The sequence below is a fragment of the Neolamprologus brichardi genome, chromosome 23 (genome assembly GCF_056152115.1).
Source record: "Neolamprologus brichardi isolate AB-2024 chromosome 23, ASM5615211v1, whole genome shotgun sequence".
NCBI lineage: Eukaryota > Metazoa > Chordata > Actinopteri > Cichliformes > Cichlidae > Neolamprologus > Neolamprologus brichardi.
In genome coordinates, this window is record NC_142125.1 from 13,510,399 (window position 1) to 13,537,328 (window position 26,930).

The 26,930-nt window shown below is 41.8% G+C and overlaps 2 protein-coding genes across 8 annotated transcripts in view; both read right to left on the bottom strand.

The window, feature by feature from the left end:
- The window catches only part of sned1 (sushi, nidogen and EGF-like domains 1), a 31,935-nt gene extending 19,953 nt beyond the window's left edge, over nucleotides 1-11,982 (bottom strand). For 2 of the 3 annotated variants that reach the window (XM_035907521.2, XM_006790434.3), the window contains exons 1-6: nucleotides 11,382-11,982; nucleotides 2,809-3,096; nucleotides 1,917-2,057; nucleotides 1,618-1,780; nucleotides 462-587; nucleotides 107-220 (exon numbers count right to left, since the gene is read on the bottom strand). In XM_035907521.2, the coding sequence (XP_035763414.2) occupies nucleotides 107-220; nucleotides 462-587; nucleotides 1,618-1,780; nucleotides 1,917-2,057; nucleotides 2,809-3,096; nucleotides 11,382-11,600 (1,051 nt within the window). In that variant the 5' untranslated portion in view covers nucleotides 11,601-11,982. The remainder of the gene's footprint in view (nucleotides 1-106; nucleotides 221-461; nucleotides 588-1,617; nucleotides 1,781-1,916; nucleotides 2,058-2,808; nucleotides 3,097-11,381) is intronic. The other variant, XR_015717236.1, reaches the window with a different exon arrangement.
- Nucleotides 11,772-26,930, bottom strand: part of crocc2 (ciliary rootlet coiled-coil, rootletin family member 2) — a 44,065-nt gene continuing 28,906 nt past the window's right edge. For 2 of the 5 annotated variants that reach the window (XM_035907520.2, XM_035907519.2), the window contains exons 20-36: nucleotides 25,919-26,088; nucleotides 25,663-25,842; nucleotides 24,927-25,061; nucleotides 24,692-24,835; nucleotides 22,420-22,658; nucleotides 22,162-22,321; nucleotides 21,903-22,070; nucleotides 19,849-20,233; nucleotides 19,635-19,765; nucleotides 19,419-19,539; nucleotides 19,160-19,314; nucleotides 18,633-19,073; nucleotides 17,210-17,359; nucleotides 16,931-17,122; nucleotides 15,041-15,172; nucleotides 13,227-13,406; nucleotides 12,096-13,148 (exon numbers count right to left, since the gene is read on the bottom strand). In XM_035907520.2, the coding sequence (XP_035763413.2) occupies nucleotides 13,065-13,148; nucleotides 13,227-13,406; nucleotides 15,041-15,172; nucleotides 16,931-17,122; nucleotides 17,210-17,359; nucleotides 18,633-19,073; nucleotides 19,160-19,314; nucleotides 19,419-19,539; nucleotides 19,635-19,765; nucleotides 19,849-20,233; nucleotides 21,903-22,070; nucleotides 22,162-22,321; nucleotides 22,420-22,658; nucleotides 24,692-24,835; nucleotides 24,927-25,061; nucleotides 25,663-25,842; nucleotides 25,919-26,088 (3,167 nt within the window). In that variant the 3' untranslated portion in view covers nucleotides 12,096-13,064. Of the gene's footprint in view, nucleotides 11,860-12,091; nucleotides 13,149-13,226; nucleotides 13,407-15,040; nucleotides 15,173-16,930; nucleotides 17,123-17,209; nucleotides 17,360-18,632; nucleotides 19,074-19,159; nucleotides 19,315-19,418; nucleotides 19,540-19,634; nucleotides 19,766-19,848; nucleotides 20,234-21,902; nucleotides 22,071-22,161; nucleotides 22,322-22,419; nucleotides 22,659-24,691; nucleotides 24,836-24,926; nucleotides 25,062-25,662; nucleotides 25,843-25,918; nucleotides 26,089-26,930 lie in introns of those variants that run through there. The other 3 variants (XM_035907517.2, XM_035907518.2, XM_087836930.1) reach the window with 3 other exon arrangements.

The window sequence follows — 26,930 nt, forward strand, 5'->3', positions numbered from 1 at the left end:
AAATAAAAAATATATTTCCATTTAAGTTAAAAGTACATTTTTAAAGTTGCAAATATGAATGATCAACTGGAAAAGATACCACTTTATGGTAATGTGTCAGTTTTACCTGTTTCACAAAGAATCCCAGTGTAACCAGGTGGACACTGACACATGAAACTATTAATCTGGTCTTTACAGGTCCCTCCGTTCTGGCAAGGCTGTGAGGCACACTCATTGACATCTACAGTGACAGGAACACAAAACACAGAGGAGATAGCATGACATTTTTAATTTGAGAGAATCCTCTTGTCAGGGTCAAGTAATGAGAAGAAACTGATCCAGGTATTAAGGAATTATCCAGGTGTCCCTTCGGTGAGGCAGAGAAAATCTGCTGACATTAATTTTCCTCATCTCAGGTAGTCAGGAAGTCATTCACAATGTGCAGAGCGACAGAACAGGAAGCAGTGTGAACCATAACTCACCGATTTGGCATCTTCGACCGGTGAAGCCAGCCAAGCAGGAGCAAGTGAAGGAGGGGTTGCCTTTAATACAGTCATCGATGCACTGGCCTCCGTTCAGGCATGGGCGGAGGTGTGGGCACACTGATGCTGCAGAAGGAGGTCGATGGAACTGTTTAGTTAATCTTTTGTAAGTTTAGTGTTAAAATCTGGCTGTATTAGAAAACAACTTTAACCCAAGAGGAATCACGAGGATGAGCCTTGTGTAAAAACTAGTGTAAAGCTTTATTAAATATGCTAAACTTACCTTAGATTCAATTTAACAATGACAGGATTTGTTTTAGATCTGTTTTTTAGATCTGGGTAGGTGGCATTATGCTTTTCCTTGTTTGTTTTTTTTATCATATATATGTACTGTTCCAGTCTTGTGTCATATTAAACATAAACCAAAGTTTGAAATAAAGAGGTCAGAGTATGTGCAGTAATCCCTGTGAGCAAAGAGCTCAGGCTTCAGACTCCTCTGAACACTCAGTTTTAAAACATTTTTTTTAACTCTTGGATCTGTATGATGTCATGTACTGTGAAAGAGTTCAGTTTCTGAGATGTAGCCAAAAAACAAAGAGCTAAAAAGGAAGCCAAACATTATGTAAAACAGCTTTGTTTTAGGCAGTGGCTTAGCTGGGGGACAAGGTAAAGAAGATACAGAAGGATTATTGTTTTACCTATAAATCATGCAAAGCTATTCTAGTAAAGTTCTTCATAAAAATAAGGAGGTAGAAATGATCACTGTGTCAGTTTATTATACCTAAATCTCTGCTTTACCTGTGAGGTCTACCTGTTTAGATGGTGTCCGGCACCAGTGCTATTACTTATCCAGGCCTTGCTCTAAGTTTATGCTGTGTTAGGGAAAATAATCTAACATCTACATTTACCACAATCTAGTCTCTTTTATTTAAAAAGAAAAGAAGCTAAATGGTTTGCTTCAGACTAGGACACTGAACTAAAGGGCTGCACCAAAGTCCAATATAAGACAAATAAGGATTATTTTGAGCTATGAATCACGCAAATCTGCTCTAGCAGAGTCCAAGAACATTAAAACGAAGCTAAAGATGAGCACAGGAGCTTTCCTTAAGACAACAAAGTGGATTTGAAGAACTAATCCCCAAAGACCAGCACTTACCAGAGTTATTGCAGCTTCCCACTTCCACATTTGCGTCATCTATGCGGAACACCCATCTGCCCGGGAAGCCCACATTGGTAGTTCCCTCAACATTTACGACATCAGCTGTGCGAGAGCCAGGGATGTTGAAATAGCGCTTGCCATCACCAGCGTTAAAACCTGCCTGGGAAGAGGCAGACATAATAAAAAAAGAAAAAGAAAAAGAAAAGAAAAAAAGCTGAATTACAGTTTAGATTAATGCTGTCGGAGAGCGTATCACACCGGAGGTACAACGTCTGCAGATAAACATGTGACCTTACCTGTGCTGCAATCCCGCCTAGCCCAACGAGGTTTCCTCCGCTGCTGGCATGCATGCCTGTGGTCCAAGTGATGTTATTGTATTGGAATATAGTGAAGGAAAGCTCTCCGTCTGTAATGAGCACCACTTGGAAAGTATTCACCTGCAGAGAAGAGAAACGGGCTCAGATAAATGGCTTCCTGATTTCTAGGAAATTCTGTAAGAATCAGAATCCTCAAGGTGATGATTTACTCAGGCCATTCATATAAAACTACTCTGTAAGACTCAAGAAACCAAACTATATCCCTGGTTAAGAGTCACTTATCTAGACCCTGAAGACACTTTAAAGAGGGCTAGTTCTGTTTTTCCTTATACTCTGCCATGTATCTCCTGTTCCATTGTTGGATGATCATATTAAACATGGTCAAGGTTTCAAAAATGAGGTCAGTGTATGCAAAAGCAATTGCTGTGAACTAAAAGCTCAGACTTCAGACTGCTCTAAACACTCAGCTCATAAAAGACTGTAGATAAAAGATGAAACAAAGAGCAGAAGTGCCTTCAATCTGCATTTTTGCTAATGGACAGCAGGAGGTGGCTCGTCTCTATACAAGCTTTCAGCTAATTGTTTTTCTACTTTTGGATCTTTAAGATGCAACCACATTAGTCCCACCCACCTGCTGTTCAAACTTTCTGTCTTTGAGGGGCAACCAATCAAAACTTGCCCCTTAAAGATTATTTCTAAACCTTTTTCTGGCACAAACCATTCCAGAAGACAAAATAAATTCATGCTGATTGTATTCGTTTGAATGCAGATTTAAAATAAATAAATAAATAAATAGAATTGGAAATGAGCATGATAGGCCCTCATTGTACTGCGTCTACATGGTTGCAGGATGTTAAATGAGAATTCATACTGGTGTTTGAGAGTTTCCTCCAAAGAAGGTGACTTGATGCCATGTAGAGATGTGGACCCACGTCGCATTGAAGTTGGGGAACTCTGAAAAGTACGTCCTGACATCACCCGAAGCCTTCCTGAGGATCATAGGATCCTGGCTCTCTCTGTAGAAGACTGTTCCGGCTCGACGGTTGTCCACATCAGCCCAGAACGGCGCCACGACCCTTCTGTCTCCAGCGATTGGAAAAGCTACAGGTGTGAACTGCGACACCTCTCTCAGGAAGGACACAAGGCCATTGTTGTTAACCTGAGACGGAGGAACAGCTGGAGTTAAATCAGTAATAAACTGATAGATTTACATATCAGATTTAACCACTGTGAATTCTTTGGAGGACTTGGTGGGGTTAGCGTGCTGAGGAAGAGCTGGAGGGAGCATTTCTGACCTCACAAAACAAACAGCAGCATGGGGTGGTGAAAGTTCCCATAACGGATGTTTGCACTTTCGTGTAGCGAACAGACACTACTTTTATTTCAAATAACGACGGCAGCTGAAAAAACCCAGTTTCTGCTGATCACACACCTGCAAAGTCATCACAGCAGGAAGAACTTCACGGTCTGTAAATCCACACATCTGCCAGCAGCAAAATAACCAGGTAAACGAATCTGTCCCCTGTGAGAAATGTGCATGGATGTTCTACTGCATGGCAGAATATAAGCTTCTTAAAATATGGAAAGTAATGAATTAATCACTTGATTAACTGATTGGGAAGTCATCAGATATTACATCAAGAGTCACACTAATAATCAGGAAAAACATATATTTATTGGTTTATTTCTGGATTTTCTTTCTTTTGTATCGTTACAATCGAAACAGCTGGACTTCTAGAGGCCAAAAACAGGATCATTTATTTATTAAAAACTTGCCCAGGAGAACCTACAGAGAGGACATTACATACCTAACCTGACACGTGTCAAAAAGAGCAGAGACAGTGACGCTCTTCACACACCGCTTTGAAAGGAGAAAGCCTCATGAAAATCTGGCTACAAGGAGAAAGGCCACAAATGAAGACTTCAACAGAGAATTCACTTCCTATTCCAGAAGTGAGCAGGGAGGATAAAGTGACAGGTAATTTTAAAGCTAACTGCAATTAAGACAAAATAAATAAGCATGAAATGTGTGACAGAATTTTTCAGCAGTAATATGGTGGAAAAATTACATGGTGATTGTTTTCTATCAGTGTCTAGTTAAAGGTGACAGCATAGGTGACGTCATGGTGACAACATTTATGATTCAAGTCCAACGGTATAGTCTGTTAAAGTTTGCTGTTTTATGTTTTATGTCTGTTACATGTTCTGAAAACAGCTTCAAAAGTCAGAAAGCATCAATATTTTCAACAATAACATGAAAATGTTGGGACTGTACAGTATTAGTATGAGTTTACAGAGGGTCTCACTTTAATGATCCTGCCTGTAAACAATGCTGACGCTTTACTATATTTTTAAACAAACTGGCTTACAAATGGGCTAAAAGCTTCCTCTATACACAGTCAGAGCAGAGAGCAGAGGGCACAGTTGACTCCATTATCCATAATGTTGTTATATATGTATGTATGTATGTTTGCTTGGTGCTCAAAGTTCAAACTTTAACCCTGGAACCAAGAATGAGACAGGCCACTGAAATTAGTTCTCAGAAATTCAGGTGGACACGTTTTTATAAAATTTGTTGTTACAAATTATTTTACTTAAGCACAAAGTTTGGATGAGCAATTTGCATGAAAGCTGCAATCTGCCCATTCTTCGTGGTCACTTTTTTGAATACACACAATCACATACATATTCAGCTTTCCTCTGAGCTGTCCTCTTTTCAATTAAGCAACATGACTGTAGCCACAAAAACACCTGGGATAATAGCTAGGATACTCTCCTCCTGAAGGGACACTGCAATAAGAAAGTGAGAAAATTAACCCTTAAGGACCCACAGTGACACTGGTGTCACTGCCCCTTTACACTTAGAGACTTGGTTATATATGATTCATTTGATATAAGACCCCCGTAATTTTCATGAAAGTAGAAATAGGTCTGGGCTCTTAAGGGTTAAGCATAATTTGGGAAGGAGTCTACCTGTGCAGACTTTGTGCATGAACAGAGTGGATCTGAAACCCAACTATTCATTAGATTACATAATACAAATGGGTCACAGCGTTCACAAGCTGGGGTTCAGAAAAGAAATCCCACACAAAATGAAACTGGTGCTTTCCAGCAGTAACCTTTGTGGGGATCGGCCCACATAAGAGCACATAATTTTATATGTGATATAATTTTATTAATTGTTGTTCTTTTTTAAAAATAAATAAATAAATAAACCACTGTTCCCAGTATAATTCATGTTCTCCTGATTCCTGGAAAATGAAAAATTTTTTGGACATTAGGAAAGGTTAGGAGTTGTGTTGAACTAGTGAACCCAATCCCTGAATATTCAGTCTTCCAATCCTTGTCTATATGTAAGATCGTGGTTCTCAAACTGAGGTTTAGGGGCCCTAGTGATCCACAAAGTAATTATCTATAAGTCCATCATTTTGCTGTTCCAAACTGGAAGCACTGTAGCTCTTAAAGCATCATATTGTATCTGGATTTGTGCTTGCTAGCTAGCTGGTGAGCATGGACAAACATTTGAGTCAGTCTTCATGATCAAGTGATGCCAAACCCAAACCAGCTAAGTGGAATTATGAGAGCATCCTTGTGAATGTTCCCTGGCTTAGAAAGTATAAGAACCACTGATGTAAGGCTATTTGGCCAGCGGTAGGGGTGAAGGGACGGTCTGGGCAGAGTGCAGGAAAAACTTTTTCAAATCCCGATGTTGACAGGTACGATTAAACCTGAGTGGAGAGGAAAGTTCTGCGGGATAAAGGGCTGAATCCGTGTGAAAGGCTTTCATTCATGCATTATTTCTGTGCATCCACAGCATGAGATTCTGCCCTTCATAGCACCAACCCTGTTTCCGCTAAACTCTGCCGTGAACTTTACCTCTTTTAACATTCAGGCCGAGCTGCATATGACAGTGACAAAGCAACGTCAGATGGCTCAGCTCTGCTCCACGCATGTATGAAAACCATAATTTGAAGGACTTTGCTGTAAAAACAGCAGAGGAAGTTTTGTTTGGCACAGCACGGGGGCTCAGTTAATTGCCCGACCACAGCCTTCCCCTCTGCACCAGGGTGATGTGGTGAGAATGTGGCCAATGTGTGGGGGGGAAACATTGGAGCGAGTGCAGGGGCAGGGCCCGGAGGTCAGCCAAAGCGCCATCCGATACCGGTTGAAAAACAAGAGAGAGGGCACAGCGCTAAAGGAATGGAAGGACGCACATGAATTACAAACCTTGCACACCCACATGCCCACTAATGAGAGACCTGTGGTGGCAGCGGTCTGGAAGTGAATCATCTTACAGCAGAATTAGTGTAGGAAGTCATGAACACTAAATAGAGTGTATATTCTAATACTGGAATGTGTTTAATCACCTAATCGAATCTCTTGTAGCATCTGGAACGGCTTAAAGAAGTGTATTTATACTTCTTTGGGTTTTTTTTAATGCTACTTTAATATGAAAATGACCTCAGAGGAATAAAAATGAACTTGGGACCCTATTGCTTTGCATCATATCGCATTATTTTCCTGTGCTCGCGTTTTCTAACTAGATTGTACCAAACCGGAGAAGGATGTTCCTACATCACACTCGTGGGAGAGGGAATGGGTTCAAAGCCAGTGCCATGTGTTCCGCTGTAACGTGACCGAGGTCAGAGTCAGACCGAAGAGTGGTGCGATCATTCAACCTTGTAAGAAGCATCTCTCGCCCCATATTTCTTTCTCTCACTCTCAACGGTGCCACTTCTTTCTGCTTCTTCCTAACGCTCTTGTTATTTTTTTGGGAATTCTTTGCCGGATACATCCAGGATTTTGCTTGGGTGGTTTTCTTTAGAGCTGAGCAATTTATGTAGTAAAATAAACTTTCATCTGGCTTAAGTCAAGCCAAAGCAAACCCCTAAATGAAAAGGTGCCCATGGATCGGCTCAGGAAAACATTAGTTTTCCTTGTCAGAAACGGAGGTTTCACAGCTACAACCCTGTCCAATTATTTGACGAGACCAGAGGAAGTGACTGCAGTCTACAGTCTGTGCACTTGGCCTGTAACTCCTTAGCCCCGGCTCACCTTATGCTACAAAGAGTTTAGAGCGAGGCAATAAATCCTGTCGGCAACTGCAGGGAAGCACTGAAATGCTTTCACAGAATGGGTGAAGTGGAGGGTTGGTGTAATATATACGTAAAGGCACTCAAATAAAGTCTTAATTTGTCAGTCATACAGTTAAAAGTGCAAGAGCTTAAAATTACTTCTATCAAGGACCTCATTTGTCATCTACAGGTTACAATCAAGCAGCGACCTCTTGGGTTGAAAAACGAAGCCATAAATTGCAACTCCATGAGTGCCCACTTGAGGCTGACTCCAAAAGTGACCCAATCCCCATAGACTTCCATGTTAAAATGTCTAATTTTGTGGCAATTTTGTTCCCATCCTGGGAAACATAAAAGTTTCATTGTTCTCCCTCTTCTACATTGGGCTTTTTTAAAATACTAGATACTGGAGTTAGTCACTTCTGTCGGCAACATAACCAAAAATGATGGCAACCAAAACACTAGGATTAAAGTTTCAAAATGCAGAGTCCAAAATCAGCTGCTGACTTTACACTTTGTGAAATATCCCACCTTCAGAGTCTTTTTTTCTTCACATTCTGCCACATACAAAACCAAACAGAATACCAGCACTGCTAAATATTCTTCTAACAAAAATCAATTACTGAGGAAGACCATACACAGTATAAGAGATGGATGTAGCTTTACAACTGCATTCTTTTTAATGGCCTCCAGGGGCTGATATCTGTGGCTGGAAAAAGATTCCAGTCCTGTAGAAGTCTATGGGATAATGGCCCTCATCCCTGACCTCAATAAACACTTTCCTTTAAGTTTATGGCCTCATTCACTCATTCATGGACCCGATCGGGTCCATCCAACCACCCATTTTCTTCCACTTATCCAATTCAGGGTCGCTGAGGGCCTTTACCAGATGTTATTGGTCAAAAGTCACAAGTCTACTGTGGGGATTCATATTAAGTCATGCTAAATGGAACATAAAGTCTGTTTTGTCAATTTTGGCCATTCTGTGTCAGAAAGGACGATAATCCAGAAACAGATTAAAACATTGTTAGCCAATGAGTGCGCGGGTCAGAGCCCTGTGTCGCTCGTCACATTCATCTTGCCTGTGGGCAAAGTAAACGTGTTTCGCAATGAGTCGTCATCAGTGCAATCCAAACAATCAATAATCTCTCACCGTTACAAGATTTTTAGGTTTGACACTTTTATTCATGATGTGGTTTGTGTTTATAATGCTTTTGTAGACAGTTAAAAAAATGAATGTGATCAATATATACATGTATACGATTCTTTAGTGTACTGTAACATTTTAACTGCAGATAACAACACATTACTTTTTGTATTTTGATGACTTTTTCATGATGATTAAATAAATCTATATTTTTTATGATTGCTTCCTGTCATGACGTTTTTCGTGAGGGCCACCATGAGATTGATTGTGCTCTATGTTTCTTGGTGTTTGGACCTCACCCGTTTATTTTGTGTGTGTAGTAAATCTTTTTTTACATTGCTTTAATGCAACGTGTTTGTCTCCACACAAAAAAATATTAAGAGTCAGTATTTTTTGGGGGCACTTGACACGTGTACGAGTTGGAGTCAAATCTGTTGCTTTGTATGTACTGCCAAAGAAAAAGCCTACATTTCGTTCTTACATACAGAACTGTATTGTTTTATCCTGAGTGCTGGGAACACCCAGGCCAGGCATTCATCGGGCAATCACCACCACACACTTGACCTTTGTGTAGTGCATGTGCAAGAGCACGCAGGCATTGCTCAGTCATCACGAATAAAAGTCCCGAATCTCAGAAAGAATCACTGTGGCCATAACTAAGCAAATACGAGATGCTTGACTTCTTCCATCAACAAAACTAACAAAAGTTTTTCCTCATGAGCTGAGATTGATTAACATTGTTGTGACATTCCTACACACACCGGTGAACAGTGGGGCATTTCATTTATTTTTGGGTCATGCATTACCTGTGAACAAATAAATACTCCAGCTTTGCTGTAGCTGAAGTACTCCCATTGTAAGTGTTAGTTTTAGAGAAATTTTCCCTAAACTGCTTCAAAGTGGCATCAGAAGAAGTGTATTCCCAAAAGCCCGATTCTTTAAAAGAGCATCATTCACTTGAACACTTTTAAGTATGTGCAGAAAAATCGTTTCCATTGGAGGATGAACTGCTTCTAATATAACACACATCTCTCATCCTACACATGCATGTAAAATGCACCCATGCAGAGTACAAAGAATAAAACTCTACGCACACATCTTTGGGCCATACACGGTGGTGAGTGAAACGAGTGAATGAAACTGCACAAAGTGTTGGTGCTCTTCAGAAGACCAGATCAGCACTAGCAGATGTGTAATCTGTAAAAATGCAGATATGCTGTGGAACGTTCTCGGTGGAAACCTTTAAATGTACTGAAATGTTGTTTACGTGCATTTATTTCCAGTGACAGTCTATTTAATCCACTGAAAGACCTGGGACTTTTTCCACTATCCATGAGAGTTTCTCTCTGCAGTAACTCCCTTTGATCGTGCCCGTCTATTCTCACATCTGCTTTTAAACTTGTGTTCTTTCCTCTCTGACCTTGGATGTGCTCCTTCGCTGTGTTTATGCTGGTCATCCGTAAGAGTAGTTAATCCACGAAACGCATTGTTTAGAAGCCCTCTAAGATTCTTTGCAGATACATCTGCATTCTGTTAAAGTGATTGGTCATTTCTCAGATAAAGCAGCTGGACAGTTCCAGGGGGAAGACCCCTGCCATGTTATCTGAGGCGTGGGAGGAAGGGAGGAGGAGAGGGAGGACCCGGAGGAGGAGAGAAACATGAGAAAACTCCCTGACACAGACCGTAACACAGGGACAGCCTGGTTACGAGGCAGAAATGGGACTGGAGTGGGACCAAGTCGGTATCTTAGGTGACATTAAAAGTATCTGTAAACAAGCGCTGCATGGCTGTGATGATCCTTAAATCTACGGAAACTCCTGCAAACAAGACGTCCTGGTTCAGAAATACGCTCCGAGGCATGTTTACTGCTCAGCAGAATCAGTTATGATAATGAAGCGTGACAGCGCCCACAAACCATCTAAAACCAGTCTGATTCTGCAGCTTCCATGTAGCCCAGAGGCTTGGAACAAACTCCTGGGAGAAATTATTCATACAAATTTACCCCTTTAGTACTCACTGAAATATTACCTGTTCAAAGCAGCTCTCTGGTGGCAGATATTGCCCCGTGGGCCGCCTGCTTTACAGCGCATGTTAAATGGATTCAGGTGAGGGTTTTAAAACAAGCGTGACTGTAATTTCAAGTGGTTTCTATAATTTGCTTTTGCTTTCTCTGACCTCAAAATGAGACGCAAAGCAAATGTCACGGGGTATCACATCACTACCAACACAGCACATTTTTCAGATTTAGATTGTTATCTCTCTATCAGATGATAATTCAGTCTAAGATCAACAAGCCAAGCAAACAGCAACATGTCTTATCTTGTCTAATTTGACTGCAGAGTATCAGTATTGTTAAAGGAGAAGTGCCAGCAGTTGTGCTCGTAAACATCGCGTCTCTGTCTTTACGCTGCGTTTAGATGCAGGAGAGTTTTACATTTTTCCACATGAGGAGGCTGACCTCACCGCTCGTGGTGTAAACGCTCAGATTAGAAAAACAACCTCTGACCTTGCCCATTGTTGCCATGGTTCCTCAGCCTCCCTCGCCCAGTGTTTGAAGAGGGAGGAAGGGAAGATATGAAGCGCAAATGCAGATGCCTCACCACAACAGGTGGTGTTGATTTAAGGGAGTTCTGCCTTTCCATGCGCTGGAACCGAACCCAATACATGACAAAGGCAGATCAAAGGCTGTTTCACTGTGCTGTGCGAAAATTCTTGTCAAACCGTTGGGCTTCCTCCCATGAGTGCTGTTTCTCTCTCTCTCTCTGCTGTGCATATTTTCCCTCCGCTCTCTTGCTCCTTCTGAAAAGAGAACCACTCACAGATGCTGCGGCGACAGTAAGAACACAAACTGTCACTTCCTTTAACAGCTCTTTGCAGATTTATTATAACAGGAGTTACAACTGTGCTGCTAATAGTTTGTCTCTTGCTCTGCCTCTGTGCACTCGAGAGACCTCAGAGTGCAGAAAGGGGCAGATGTAAAGAGAAAGTCACAGAGGAGTATGATTACACCCGTGAGGGGAAAACGCGATATTCTACGTGAACGTATACAAATTCTCTGAGGGTACCGCAATGTAGTATTTGGCTGTGTGCCACATCTCAGCTCCCTGAGGCTCTTATACAATCCACAACATTTCAGATCCAATTGCCAACTACCAAGTGCATGCACACTCATAACCAGTGACTTCAAAACACATCAGCAGAAACACACTCCTCTGTACTCACATAGAGTCCTGTGTGCCTGTCTCCAAAGAAGGGGAATGCAACAGAGATCTCCAGGAGCCCGGAGCCGCCGTCATCCTGAGCAATGGTCTGGGAGTCCCCCTTGTCCCGGCCAAAGGGGTAGAAGTCCTCCAGGGGCACAGCGGGTTCCACGCCAGGCAGCAGGGTCAGGAAGAAGAGGGTGCAGAAGCAGGGCAGCAGGGCTTCTAGCACCAGCACCATGGCCTCAGCCACCCAGGGATGGAGCTGACAGCAGGCACAGCGGAGGAGAGGGAGGAGCGCGTACACCTGAGGCAACAAGAGCAGAGCAGAACAAGACAAGACCGCACGTTCTCCCTCTGAATCCTCCTCTGACTGCTCTCTGGTTCTCCTCACTTGTCCTTCAGTGGTGAACTGGGCTTCTTGTGTGAGACAGGGGAATACTGCAGATTCCTTGCATTCTGCTTTCTGCTGGGCACTGCATGAGCTACACTCTGTCTCACTGAAATGAAACGAAGGAAAGGAATGAAAGAGGGGGAGCAACCTGATTCAGCTGAGATTTTTTTTTTTTAAAAACAATCCAGTGATTTGGTCCCTGATAGTCAGCTTAGAAATATCCTCAATAAAAGCTCTATTCTGCTTGCCAAAGGAGTTCTTTCAGCTTTGGCCCCACCTCCCCCACAGGGATTCACTACCTTGCATAATTAGCTCCTTCTAGCCAATAGCTAGAACGAGGCCGGTAACTGGATAAGCACTGGGCGGATCTATGGTAATCAAAGGGCTGCTTTAAAGAAACTCTGACAGGATTTTCCCCTTTCAGTGAAACTCCTGCTATGTGACACAGTGAGAAGACATGTGTGTGAACTGTTGGGGAAATAAGTGTGAATTTAAATGGAAGAAAATGGAAACGGGTTACTGGTGTTTAAGATACTCAAAGTCAGAATGAAAACATGCTACTGCAATGGTTCAGGGCTGTGGATGATTACAGGATAAGTGGCAGTGAACTTTTAAAGGATCATGAGGAGTGTGCACCTATCTTTGACAGAAATCTATGGCAACAGCGACAGAAGGTCATTCTCTCACACAGAAAAACAAGAAACACTAAATTCACAAATGCTGTAAGAGTGCAAAACTCACACGTCGTGAAAGAGCCAACACTATTGTGAAACTTTAAAACTGCGCTTTAGTTTATTGAAAATAATCAAAACTTCTGCACCATTAGTACTGATTAAGTCAAACACCACACATGATAACATTCATTTATTTAGTCTTTTTGACATCCTAAGAAAAAATCATTTCAAATCTGCAAATGACTATTCTAAATATTTGGATCTGCACTCATATATATTCTTACTGGGATTCACATGATCAATATGACAAATGAGTTTGCAAAAATAAAAAAAAATCTAGGAAAAAGAAGAAAGTATGAACCAAGAAAACTGACACAGCATGAGCAGACTTAGAAACGCCAACTGCGGTGAGTCAGAGGAAATCCTTAAAACAATTTGGCACATCCAGTTCACTTATAAACAAAACGCTCTTTGTTTGTTGTTGTTGAGTTTTCCTTTGGATTAATGTAATCCTGTGTGCACATGTGCGAGGTGGGAGCGAATGCAAGAGTGGGTTTCTCTGTATGGAGATGTAGGTTGAAACGTAACGCTGTTGGGAAGCAGCCAACAGAGGCAGAGGAACACGCTCTCACTCTCACTACACGCCGGGCTGAAGCATCTGATTGAAATAGGCCTGTCGTCTTCTCGTCTCCTGATCAAGCTGCTCTTTGAGCGCCAGCAACTGCAAAAAAACCAGATAAAATTTAAAAAAAAAAACAATATCTGTAATCACACAGATCCACAGGTAGATTTAAAATACCTGTTCTTCGAGGCCTCTGACCCTCTGTCGATGTGCCTTCTCCCTGCTCTCCAAAGCCTGCTCTGCCTGAAGCTGATTGTCTCTCAGACGCTCCGTCTCCATATCCAACTCCTGGTGGTGGCGTGCTGTCACCTCCAGGAGGCGGTGTGCGTGAGCATGCTCTGACTGGGAGATGTGGGCCTGAGGACAATTCAGATAACATTATGAGACTGAAAACACAGAGAGGAAAGGTCAAATTCGGGTTTTTGTGTACTTTTAGTGTCTCCTGGTGGGGTTCTCTGATCACAAATTTTTACAAACACATTATTTGGAAGGCAGCTGTCTTTAACTTCTGCATTTTCTGATTTACACATTTCTTTTGTTGTGTCTTTATAGGCTGCTGTCAGATCCACTGACATTTTGGCTTCTTTATGGAAGACACCGTCTCTCTCTCTCTCTCTCCCACACCTGAATGCCACAGCTGTACAACATCTGGATCCTGTTCCAGAAACCACAAACTTAGAGTTAAACTCCTGAACTTTGAGATGGGAAAGTCTTCTTCTTTGGGTCCAGAAAGGCTTAACTGAGTTATCCCAGTCAACTCTCTATATATGTATGAGTATGTACATGGTAGGTCATAACAAGACTGACCCACCAGTGGAAAATGGATGGTATTTATCTCAGAAACATCGTCTTAGAGTCGTTTTAATTAGGTTAGTCAGGTGAGTCATTATTTAAGCACTTAAAATTACTTTTTGTTTAATGATAAAAAACAGAATACTACCAGATTTTGCATTTGACTTTGAAATCCAACTATTTTGCTCGAGCCTGACAGCGACAAAATGTAACTGAAGATAAAAATATGAGTCAAACAGAATCTGACTCCTGACCTTATCTATAATGTTATTTTGGTGAATTATACTCTGTATGTTGCATTATCTACGCATGTGCTTAAATAACAGTGAACATGTTCAGGGGATATTTTAAACTCAGCTTTGTTAAACCTGCTTTCTGGAAGCTCTGGTCTTTGGGCATAATTTGCTTGAATCCACCGCGTTCCCTGGTGTTGATTCATAACATTTAAATGTTTGTCTACCCTTTATTAATGTAAGAAACAAAATAAAAATTAATCTGTGCCCTTCTTCTTAAGAATAGGTCTCCTTGGATTGATCCAAAGGTGTCATGTCACTGTCATGATTATGCGACGACGCTGTAATTTTCCTTTTCAATCTACTAAATGTCTTTATGACATTTGCTGTGAAACTGTTTGCTGGTACTGCTTGTCCTTCAATGCTTTTACAATAAAAATGTTCTGATGAGTTTATGGACTCTACTTTCAGGTCATACTAAGTAAAACATGAAGTCCATTTTGTAAATTATAGTTGTTATTAGAGCCAGAAAGAAAGATTATCCCGGGTGTGTGTGGTGTGTGGTTTCAAAGTCAGATCCAACCCTTGCTCATCGCATTGAGTTGACTACACTAACCAATCAATCTTTCATACTGTCTCTAGCAGCAATGGAGCGCTCAGAAATGACTCGGTGTCAATTAAATTCAGTATCTTGAAGCGATGACAGCTGAAATGATTTTTTCTGTTTATTTTGAGTTTTCAACGTCATCATTACGAACAGTAGAAAAATTTAGATTGTCTGTGATAGATGAAGGAAACAGGATGCTATGAGAAACAACATAGCCATTAAAATGATGAAAATATAACCACAATTTCAGTTGCTGGAACAGCTGGATTGTTTGAGGGTTACGTATAGATCCTATAAAACAGTTTGTGCTGCCAGTGCAGTCCCTGCTCGTCCTCTGCTGTAATCCTGGAGCTTCTCACCTGCAGAGTCTGCATCTCATTCTGTTTTCCAGCCAGCTGCTGCTCCAGGCTGCGCACCCTCTGCTCCAGCTCCTCTCGTGCTCTGGCGACAGACGCTGCCTCCTCCTCCTTCCTCAACCTCTCCATCTCCACCTGACAACAGCACGAGGGTGACATAACGTGAACGACTTTACCATGATTGTTCTGCACCCGTGTGCCTTCCTGTAATCGGTATAGCAGAAGCCGAGCACAGAGCCTCTCGGTTCCCACAGTCCACCTCCGTATTTCCCTCAGTTTGGGATGACTTTCTACAGAAAACAGAACGCTCAGGAAATAATAACACTAAACTACAGAATAATAAAGGCAGTGTTCAGTATTTTTATGTGTCTTATATGTCTTCACTTGGTCCAGGAGCCTTCTGACCAACACTAAACGTGGATTACTTCAGACCTGGCTGCTGTCATACAAAGGCTTCCAGCAGTTGTAGAATTTGCAGTCTTTAATTACATTTAAAGCCAATTGTGGTTTGGCTTCCTCGTATATTACAGATATTTTACCTCATATTCAGCAAAAATATCTTTTAGGTCCACTGACCAAAAGCAGAGTAATACTTTAGGGCCCGGGTTTAAAAAAAAAAGTTAAGATCATGACTTTAATGCCTTGTTTCAGCTTTTTGCTTTTTAGTAACTGGGATTCATTCTCAGTATTTGTCACTGCTGTTCTTATTTTTTTTACTTTTATGTTGATTTATGACATAAAAGCCCCAAATAATGAATAATCCTCTTTCATGCTTATTTATAACTACAGCATCTGTGTTTCCCCCTGTGTTTGTTAAGGCTGGCAGCTTTATAATGTTAGGTTTTGTGTGCCACATGAAGAAGTTTATCTTCTTCACACAAGTAAAACATTTTTAACAATCAGTGTATTCTAACACCTGACGGAAATCTCGTGTATACCGTGTCTTGATCGACTGACTTTAACATTCCAGTAACCCCACACATATATTTACACGTGCTGTTGTGATATTTTTTAATTGTAAACATTATAAATCTGTCCATTTACTTTTCTTACAACTTTTCATAGTTTTCACAGGAACCGGTCCACTGGTATGACGAGGATAATGGGGATTTTGTGTAAAATATATTTGTGCATTCGTAAAGTTTCCGTGCATCACGGCTAACAGAACTACAGAAACATTAAGAGATATTAAAAAGTCCACGTTTTTTTGTTCGTTTGACAACCAGAGCAACCAGAGCTCGGACAAACTTGCTGCTTATTTGGAAAACTGTTTGTTGCCCAGATACCCAAATACTATCTCCCTGGTACTGGTCTCTGTTTGGATAAACAGTTGGTAGCTTTCAGAGGCGGGTGTAGTTTCAGGCAATACATCCCTTCTACAGTGGAACAGTATGGCATAAAGATCAGGTGGAAATATGATGGATTTGGATAAAATTGCTTAGATTCCATAAATAATGACATTAGAGTATTTTAGAACATCTCTCATAAATAAAGGAAACTACGCTGATATGAGAAACACAATCTTTAAAAAAAAAAAAAAAAAACTTTACTCAGCCATGTTAGCTCCTAAAGTAAAGCTTTGGCCCTTCAGGGTTTAATAAGAAGTAAAGCAACTAAAGATTATAGCTGTTTCTCCTGTTTTGCATTTTTGGTGATCCCTTGTTTAAATAATAAAGTTTATTTGTATAGCACTTACCAAAATGTATTAGTTTTTAATGCTAATTAAAACCTTTACAGTCTTTGTGCTAAGCTAATTTGCTTGTTACAGGTTTTATTTTTACACACTGACACAACAGCCACACAGAATCTCGCTGAGCTTTCTGAATTTCGGAGAGAAAGCTGATAAGTGTAATCAGTGTTTGAAAGCACTGTGCAGCAGGCCAATCAGCTCACCTTCTCCAGCGCCTTCCTAAGTGCAGATTTGTCTTTACCAAAGCGTGTCACCACCTTCTCGATCTCAGCTCTCTCACTCTGGAGCTTTTGCAAGAAGCTCTGGAGATTGGCGACCTTTTCTTGGAGTTCTTTCTTCTCTCTGTGCAGCTGCTGGGAGGTTTGAAGCTCAGCCTCCTGCTGTTGCTTCAGGCTCTGGGACACAGTTAATCAACGACACATCAAAACAGTGTCTTGACCTTTGTACCTGTATTTGCTTACACTTCTACCAGTGTGACTCACCTCCTTTAGTGTTCTGTTATGTTTCTCTAGCTCAGATATGTTAAAGTTTAAGTTTTCTTGGACTCTTTGAAGGTTCTGGTTCTGCTCTGCGAGCGTGTGGTTCAGCCTCTTAATTTCTGAAAGGCCGTCTCGTGTTTTATCCAGACGTTCCTATGGACACACGCACATCGACAAAAACACAACGCAATGGATCACCTTTTTCTTCATGGAAGGACCTTGTCCAGTAAAGCATTTAGACATGGTCAAGATGACCTGCTGAAGTTCAAACTGAGCACCAAAGTGTAAAAGAATGATGATTTAAGATAGTCTGAATGTTGTTGGTGTTTGACAGGTGGTCTAAGTATTTCAGAGACTAATGAGCTCCTGGGATTTTCCCACATAACCATCTCTAAGATTTACAGAAAATAGTCTGTAAAAGAGAAAATATCCAGTGAGCGGCAGTTCTCTGGGAGAAAATGACTTGTTGATGTCAAAGGTCAGAGCAAAATGGCCAGACTGCTAATAAGAGTGGAAAAGAAACTCAAATAACCCCTCTTGATACACTTTGGTCGCCTTACTAAACATATTCATTTGCACCTTCCAAATCTAAATCAGTGTTTTTGAAAACCTTTTGTGCCCAAGTTACACCAAAGACAAGCCAAACAATTCAAGGCACAGATGTATTCATTTCTGTGCAAATTAGCCTCTAGATCATGTGTCATATCCATCAGTTTCTGTTTGGTTTTTGTGAAAGCCCGTTTGTAAAATGTTTTTGCAAGAATACTCCACTAGCTTACATCTTGCCTTCATCTCCGTATCAGGCACAATCAAGAGTCCAACCAACAGTCTTGTTGCCTCTGGTTCAGAGCCAGCTCTCTTTTGAAGTTTCTCTCAGAAGGGACATTTGGTTTCCAGGTGCTTCTTTCACTTGTGGCACCATGTTAGCAAATATTAGCAAATATTAGGACATTTACTCCGACAAATGGCTGTTGAAATCCCCTGTTTGGTTGAAGTCATGACACTTTTACTCTTTCCTTTATTGGGTACGCAGACGGAAGATTTTTAGCCAAATGAGTGAATGCAGAGTATTGATACATTATCAACAATTCATTTATTTTAGCGCAGTTGGACATTGCGAAAATTAAATATCAGTGTCACAAAAGTCCAATTGAATTGAAAGATCAACTTAATTTCACTTTTTAATTTCACATTTAACCCAATTTCAGTCTTGATTGCTACGGACCATTTAGAATCTTTTAGACCTCTAATCAACGGATAAAATGCTCGGTGGGATAGATGAAGAGCCTAATTTACTGCTCAGATTTTGACAAGTTTGAATGAAACCACAGCAGAGTAAATAAAAAATATGCCAGAGCTGATAAGGCCAGCTAAAACATGGAAGTTGTTCTCCTGCTGGATGGAGGGTTCAGGTGAGAGACTGTACCTGCAGCAGCCTTCGGTCCTGCTCGCTGGCAGTCAGAGCCCTCTGCAGCTGCGTTATCTGCTCCTGCAGGGCTCCCGTGTTGCTCCTGCTGTCACTGAGGGTGTTTGACAGTTTGTGAATCTGCTCTCTCAGCTGACTCTCGTGCTGTTCAGCTTGAGCCAATGACGTGGCCAGTCTCTCCTCACTAAACCTCAGCGCCGCGCACCGGTCTTCACTCTCACCCAGTTTTCTCCTCATGTCCGTCAGCCTCTCCTGTAATGCGCCTGCCTCAGCATCCAGCTCTGCCACTCTCAGCTGGGCCCTCTGCAGCTCGCCCTCGAGAGCACGTTGAGAAAGCTCCAGACTTCTCACCCTGCCTTCTGCTGCCTCCAGAGACTCCTTCAGTTTCCGCTGTTCTGAATTTGAACAAGTTTCTAACTGTTGAACAACCTCCAACTTGTCCTGTAGAGGGAGAAGAACAGGATTTCCTCAGCCTCAAAGAAGATGCTGTCAACATTTCTCTCAACAATATTTTGCTTTTTACGTACCTGAAGTGCTCTGGATTCAGCCTGAGCGGCTTGCAGACTAGCCCTGAGCTCCTCTTCAAGGCTTCTCTTCTCTCTCTCTGTGCGATGTGCTGCTTCTTCCTGCAGGGAAAGCGAAGTGTGTGCCTGGTTCAATCGTTCTTCCACGTCTCGTTTTCCTGAAAGAATATATGTATCTGTTATATATATAAAACATATTGCTTGCTTAGGCAAAAAACTACTGCTAGTTTGTATATGAGTGAAGAGTTCAGTGGGTTTTTACCCTCCTCTAATTGCTTCAGAGACTTTTGTAGTTGTAGTAGTTGGGAGGATGATTTATCCTGACTGTCTTTGAGTTCAGTCACATGCTGAGTTAGACTGACTACCTGAGCCTTGGCTTCATCCTGAGGAAAGCAAAGCCATTATTTAAGTGAAAAAAACATGACTATAATATCAGAGTTTGAATCTTATAATCAGTTATTAAGATTTTTAAATATACCCTGTCTCTTTGAGCATCTGTGAGTTCTTGCTGGAATTCCCGCAGGGCTGTATTAACTGAGTCCAAGTCTAGCTCTTTGTCTTCACCATAGGACACGGAGATCAAAGATCCATTGGCCACACTCTCTCCTCCTGACCAGACACCACACTCATCGATTCAACTTTTCAGAGAGAAACATGGCACCATGATGCCCTATTGTAAAACCCAACTATACCTTTTGAATAGAAGTGGCTTCTCCAAGGGGAAGGAAACCGTCTTCGTGACCCTGGTTTGTCTGAAAGCCTCATGTGGTTGATGCCAACAGTGCGGCGCAGAGCTGCATACAGCCCCGCCAGCTTGAGCTCCAGGTCCCTGCATTTGGCATCGCTCACTTCCAGCTGCTCCTCCACGCTCTGGGCCTTGTTTTTAGCAACACCAACCTGCATGGAGAGTTCTTTGATTTGCGCCCTGGCATCTTCCAGTGCTGCCTCCAGCTGGGCGGTGGTTTCTCTGTGCCTCTGGTCACTCTGCCGCTGAAAAGTTTCTTTTTCCTGCAGCAGCTCTCGGTTCTGATGCTCCGCGGACTCCAGCTCCATCACACGACGCTGTAAACCTGCGACCTGTGCAAACACCAAGAAAAAATCAGCAAAACTAAATATGGTCCAACATTTGTTAATTATATAAAGTAGAAAATGTTTAGCAGTGTTCATGTGATAAATGCGATAAACCAATAACAGAATTTGTAATCTATTATAATTTGAGGACACAGCTCGACCTAATAAATTAACAGGTTATTAAATGCTCCTAAACCAAAAAGTTAAAGAGACCAAAATCTCACTACAAAATATGTTAATCTTCTAAATGACAATCAGATTATCTGTTTTTAATTTTTTTTTACATCTTTACATGTATTTGAATCTTTAACTGTTTAACTGCAGCATTAATAATGTGATGTTGAACATAAATTGATCTACAACACAGAAAAACTGTCATTTAAAACATTATTGTTGATAACTGTAGTTCCACTCATGCTCCAAAGGATTTTTAGTGGCCTAAATGTAGCTGTGTAAATAAAAACAACATGGCTTTAAGAAGTTTATCTGTTTTACCGATGACAAGCTTGTCGACTTCACTGATAGAGCCTCAGAAATGAGAAAATAAGGAGTAACAGCAATTGATTAATATACTGTGGAACCCTGACCCTTCTTTATAACCCACTACATGTCAGAGAAATAAAAACAAACTTTCCTCCAATAGCAAATGTTTAAGTTTTATACATCAGGCTTTTCTCAAATGAAGATGAGGGTGTCCCTTTGCACTTGTTTCTTGTTTCTAGAAAAACGCAAAAGGGCATCAGTCTCACAAGTAAATCATAACATGAAACCCACAATCCTGTCAATTCTTTCTGTTTATTTCCCATTTGGGTTTAAAGGAAGAGTTTCAAAGATGCAGACCACTTTAAGTGATCGGATCCCAACAAGCTACATGTGGGACAAAGTGTGTTTTGGTGGGACATAGTTAATGCTGAGAGGTATTTAGCATCGGGAATAAGAAATATAGAACTGTTCTTCTATATTGGCCAGTGGATTCAAACCCACAACCCTCTTGCTGTGAGGCGATAGCCCTAACCATTGTAGCAACGTGCCGCATGTTTCGCTTATAAAGAAATGAAGTTACTGCTGTATAGCTCCAAAATATTCTCAACGTACAGGTTTTGCACTTTTTGCAGACTTGCTGTTACGTGTAACTTATTTTTTTGCTTCTATTTTCACGAGTTTCTTTTTGATCATTTGTTTTCAGATTGGTTTTAGATAATGTGGAGATGTTTTATGTTAAAAACGTTCTTGGCCTGTTTCAGATCAAACTGGAGAATATATTGGCCATAACCTAAAGTGGTTTACTGAGCTTACAGACTGGTTTATATGTAGTTCGAAAAGGGAAACATCATCATTAATCAGCGTTCTAATATATCATAAGGATCATCAATTTATTCTGGCATGCAGAATACACACATCCACCCGATATTCACTTACTGCTGGAAGGGGTCATGGGAATTTAGGGACCCTCAATGTGAATTCATGGGACTGAAGAGCTTGAATAATGAATTTATAATTCAATAATTTGCTAAAATGTTGAGCAACATTTGGATTTTTCAAACCCACTGTGCAGTAGTGTGTTATGGTTCATGTTGACTGTCTCTGTGTGAGTGTGACATGTGAGGTATGTTAGCCAAGGTTGAATGTTTGCTCTAGCGTGTTGTTAACATACTAACTCCCGGAGGCCTTCTACCTCGTTTAGCACCGCTTCCCTGCCAGCCTCACACTCCAGCACTCTCTGCTTGAGGGTGAAAGCCTCACGACGTGCCTCCTCCTCCTTCTGCTCCTCCTCACATACCCTGGCCTGCAGCTCTCGCAGTTCCTGTTTCTGCCGGATGTTCTCTCCTTCAAGGACCTTTACCTGTTCATGTCAGCACAGCACAAATTACTCCGATATAATTCTTCATTTCAAATAAATCAGATGGAAACCAGTGACCTCAGTCATTATTCACCTGTCTGCGCAGTTCCTGCAGCTCTCTGCGCGCTTGCAGACGAGACTTCTCCAGCTCTCTCATGCCGCTCCGAAGAGCCGTTGCCTCTTGTTGCATTGAGCTCCTCTGCTCCTCTAAGACGGCCACTTTCTGCTCATTCTCCTCCACAGCTCGTCTCAAACTAGTCAAGACGTGGTTAATATTTACACAATAAAAAATATGATAAACATCCACTGTTGGTGAACGATTACAGCAACGTGGCTTGCGTGGCAGCCATACCTGCTGTTATCACTCTCGGCTCGCTTGACGAGAGCTCTCAGCTCCTGGTTTGAGGCTTGGATGGCTTCTTTCTCTCGGGTCTCATTATCCAAGAGCCTTCTCAGGTCCACAGCATCTTTGCGTAACTTGTCTCGCTCCTGTGCAGAGCCCTGAAGCTCTCTGTGAGCCTCAATCAACTCCCTTTGCCCTTTAAAACGTCCATCCTCTCCCTCCTGCAGCTGTTGACGGAGGCCCTCCAACTTCATGGGAAAGTTACAGAATTAAAGGCATGATGTATCAATAAAGAAAATTAGAGGGCCACAAACAAGAGCAAGAAAATGAAATAAATAGTTTAGAAACACTGAGCTTTTTTCTTGAGTTCTTCTCGCTCCAGCCCAGAATTTATTTGGTAACAAAATCCTCCTGCATGCCGACTTGGGATCGGATAATGCATCATAGCCTCACTGTTTGAAAGCTATTCCTCAACATCTCCTATTTTAAGCATTATCTGCACTATCTCAAAATACTCTCTGACCTATATTCTGTTTTATGGCAACATTTTGTGTGTTGTAGTGAAAGAAGAAGGGAGGCCCGAGCTCAGCGGGGCACGCATAAGAGCCAGTTGGGCCTTTAGCCAGGTGCTGTCTCTCCCTGTCTCCTCTTTGCAGCTCACGGTGCGAAGAGAGCAACATGATAAACAGCAGCCCCCCTGGTGAAGTGGTAGGGGAGAAGGAGGGAGAAGAGGGAGGACAAGGAGGAGGAAGAGTGTTATGTTTAGAGGCCACACAAGATGGTTCGTCCTTATAAACTCTAAAGTGAGAAAAAACAAGCCAGTGCTGATCCAGCCCAACTCTACTTTATTTTATCTGATTTTTTTGGGGTGGAGGGCAGTGGAGGAGGCAGAGAATATGAGGGCAGCAGTGTTGTGTTATGCGGATGGGAGAGGGGGACCCGGAGTCCCAGCGGAGCCAGCCTCTCGCTGCTGCGACGGAGAAAATAAACACTCCACCGCCGGCTTATTTACACAAGGGGTTAACTTAAACTTTGATTTGATATCATGGTACCAGAGACCGTATCCTCCTCTTTCTCGTTCCACCTCTTTCCCCTTATCGTTCTTCGTCTTTCATGCTCTTCGATTCTTTGTCACATGTCCTCACTTCTGCTTTCTGACATGAGAATCCTGAGATGGGATTTGTGAAAATAATCAAACAAGGAAGCGAGCAGGGGTGGCCAAATATGACAACACTGCTGAAGCCTAACTTGATATATGGTAGGGAGGGCCGGCCAAACCTCAAAACTCTTCTGCTCTGGCTCCACTCATCCCCATTCACTATACTTTGACATGACTAAGGAGACAGAACGAAGACAGGGTGACGCTAAATTTTGCTTCTTTTTTAAATGAAACCAATAAGCCCCACACAGATAAACAATCTCCTTTTCCAGGAAGGCCAAGCTTTTAAATCATGGCATGGTGGGGCCTTTACAACTCTGCAGTTACATCTTAATGAGGTGAGTGTGAGCTTGTTATTTCACTAAAACGCCCAGCGACCCTGTGCTTGGATTCCTGACCTTAAGCAACCCTGAGAGATGAGATTTACGGCTCCCTCATTTGGCTCCGAGAGGTATGTCACTGAGCCAAAATTATAGTCTCTAATTGCACTTTAATGTTTATATTAAGGTCAAAAGAACCAAACTTTTCCCCTGTGGACTTGACAGGAAAAGGACACAGAAACTGAGAGCTGAGTACAAGTCTTAAGAGAGGACACCGCACCACCTTTCCTTGCAGGATTTGGCCCAGTGCACGCTGCACCTGATGGCACCCTGATGTTAGCAAAGCTCTGTGACACCAGCCAATGTCAACATAGGCTTATGGTAAATGGCTCTCGCTTGTACTGGTACAAATTGGTGCAAACTCTCCCTCACAGCAGAAGCAGATGAAAGGTCTCCCATCCAATGCCAAGCCAAACAAACTAAAAGTTTCCGAACCATTTCTGTGACACTACCGTACAAACCTGTGCCAATTTAGTGAGAACCAACTGATACACCATATATTTAAAAAAAACAAAAAAAACAAGAGACACGGTACCTTCCTAGATATTATGTGGTGAAAGTATAATCACAGAAAACAAGTAATTCTTCAGGGTCCTATGGTTGGTACCTATGGCTGGTATTTAATTCACAATGATTATGTATTACAGTGAATACAGATTGGTCTGATATACGATACTCGTGAGAATAAACTCAAAATAGGTTAAGTTAAAATCTTACATCAACTTTTTTTAAAAGTTCCCACCTTCTGTTGCGCATGCTCTCTCTGCTGGTTCAACTCTCTGACCTGCTCAGTGAGACTCTTTTTGTCACTCTCATGCGAGTTCAAAGACTCTTCAAAATGCAGCTGCAGTTCTCGCAGCTCAGACTGCAGGACAGCCATTTGGTTCTGCAGCATATGAAAACACAAACCGGTCAGCCGAGTTACAACACAGCAAGGAAACGTGAACAGAGCCAGTATGCTCCCGTCACATTTTTACCTTGTCCTGCTCCTGTTTGCGAAGTGATTCCCTCTGCAGGCGTTCCATATCCATTTCCGCTGTGGCCAGGTCCTCTCGCAGGGATGCTAGCTTCTCTGTGAGGACAGCCTTCTCTGCCTCCATCTGAGACAAAGCCTGATCAAAACACACTGCGAGGTCAGAATCATTCATATGTAGCTCAGAAAAAGAAGCTGACTTGGCCACTGGTTCTTGGACAAAACGAAATCGGTTCCACAGTTCGTACTTGTCATTTACTGTCAGTAATGTTTATATTTTCCTAGTGTCTGCACTCTTTCCTTGTCTTTGTCTCCCTCTGTCTTATCAATGAATTTGAACCTGTCTTCCTCATTTCCACTTCCTGGTTTACTTTAACTATTGTTTTTCTGTGCTATTCTCCTTTACTTTAAGGACCTTTCTTCATGTTTCCTTGATTGCCTTTACCTGATTGTGTTTTTCTTCCTCTCACTGGTTATACCTGCGCGCAACCCTGTTTGAGGACATTTTTAAAATGCTTGTCTCTGTCAGGTTTTTTTCATTTTTCTGTTGTAACTCATGCTTCTTCTGCTTTCTTTAGGAATTGTATTATCTTCCAGTCCTTTTATATTTCATCTGCAGATCTTCTGCATGCTCAGAATTGCGAAGTCATCCCCTGGCCTACCTTCAAATACACAAACATTTTAAACATCACTGACAATCATAAGAACCACAAGAAACCTGCAAAGACCACCTCATGTACCTGCTGCTTTTCATTCTCAGCCTGCAGGAGACTTTGGCCGAACTCCTGCTTCAGCCTGGCCAGCTCTTCTCGCACCTGCTGCAGCTCCTTCTGGCTGTGCGCATGCAGCTCCTCACACTGTCTGCGCAGCTGCTCCTCGGCCTGCTCCCGCTGAAGCATCAGCTCTGCACGCTGCTGCTCCTAAGGACCAGCAAACAGACACTTCAGTACAATTAACAGATTAATAGACAGTGAGACCAGCAAACTCGAAGTGCACCTTCTGCTGACGTTCTGCTTCGAGCTGCTCTCTGTGAATTTGCTGTTTGCTGGTCAAAGTCAGCAGGGTGCTCCTCTCAACTTGAGCCAGCTTTTCCTCCAACTTACTTCTTTCTTCTTTTCCTTGTGCACATTGCCGTTCAGCATCTGCTCGCATCTGAGCAGCTTCACCTGCACAGGTAAATACATCCATGTACCTCACTTGCAGACAAACTTTAAAAACCACTGATATTACAGAAGCAGCAATATTTTATTCAGAGTTCTTATCAAAGAACATGCTAGCTTAATGGCACTCATTTGTAGACCCAAAGATCTTGAGGTGCAGTGGACAGAAAGGACAAACTAATACAATACGAAATGCAACGTAAGTGGATGTTACATAATGCTAGTATAAAAGTGGAACTTGGCAAATGATACTAAACATCTTCTTTAGCTTCAATTCAAACTTAACTGTTACCTAACCAAACACTGACCATGAACACCACAAGCGCCACACTTTACCACAGTAAGTCAAACTAACCAGTTTGAACTGCAGCTGTTAAACTCACAGAAACTTAAATAAAACCTTTAAGAAACAGAAACTCATTATCGTTCAATTTAAAACCTTTTACACTATCTCTGAAAAAAGTGGTAACATTACATGCAAGCTTTAAATGTGTTTGTCAAATATCTGTTGTTGAGGCATGTTTACTCTTCAAAATAACCTTCCTATCTCTGAGAGACATAACATTTTTCAGCTACAGCAGGTTTTTTGTTTTTGATGAAGTTTGAATAGTTTCATTTAGGTTTACCTGCCACTTAAAAGAAAAAAAATATATACTCACTCCCGTCCTGTGGTACTTGTTTTATAGCAAGAAAAAAAAAATACCACATCTGCAGGGGAGTCTAAAAGGATGTGTGTGAAGTATGCAGGCGTGACCATGGGATAATATTATTTTCTGATTTGTTGAGCAAGTGTCTCCATGGCATCAACTGTAAGCAAAGCCAGACTGCGGCACAGAGAAAATTAACTT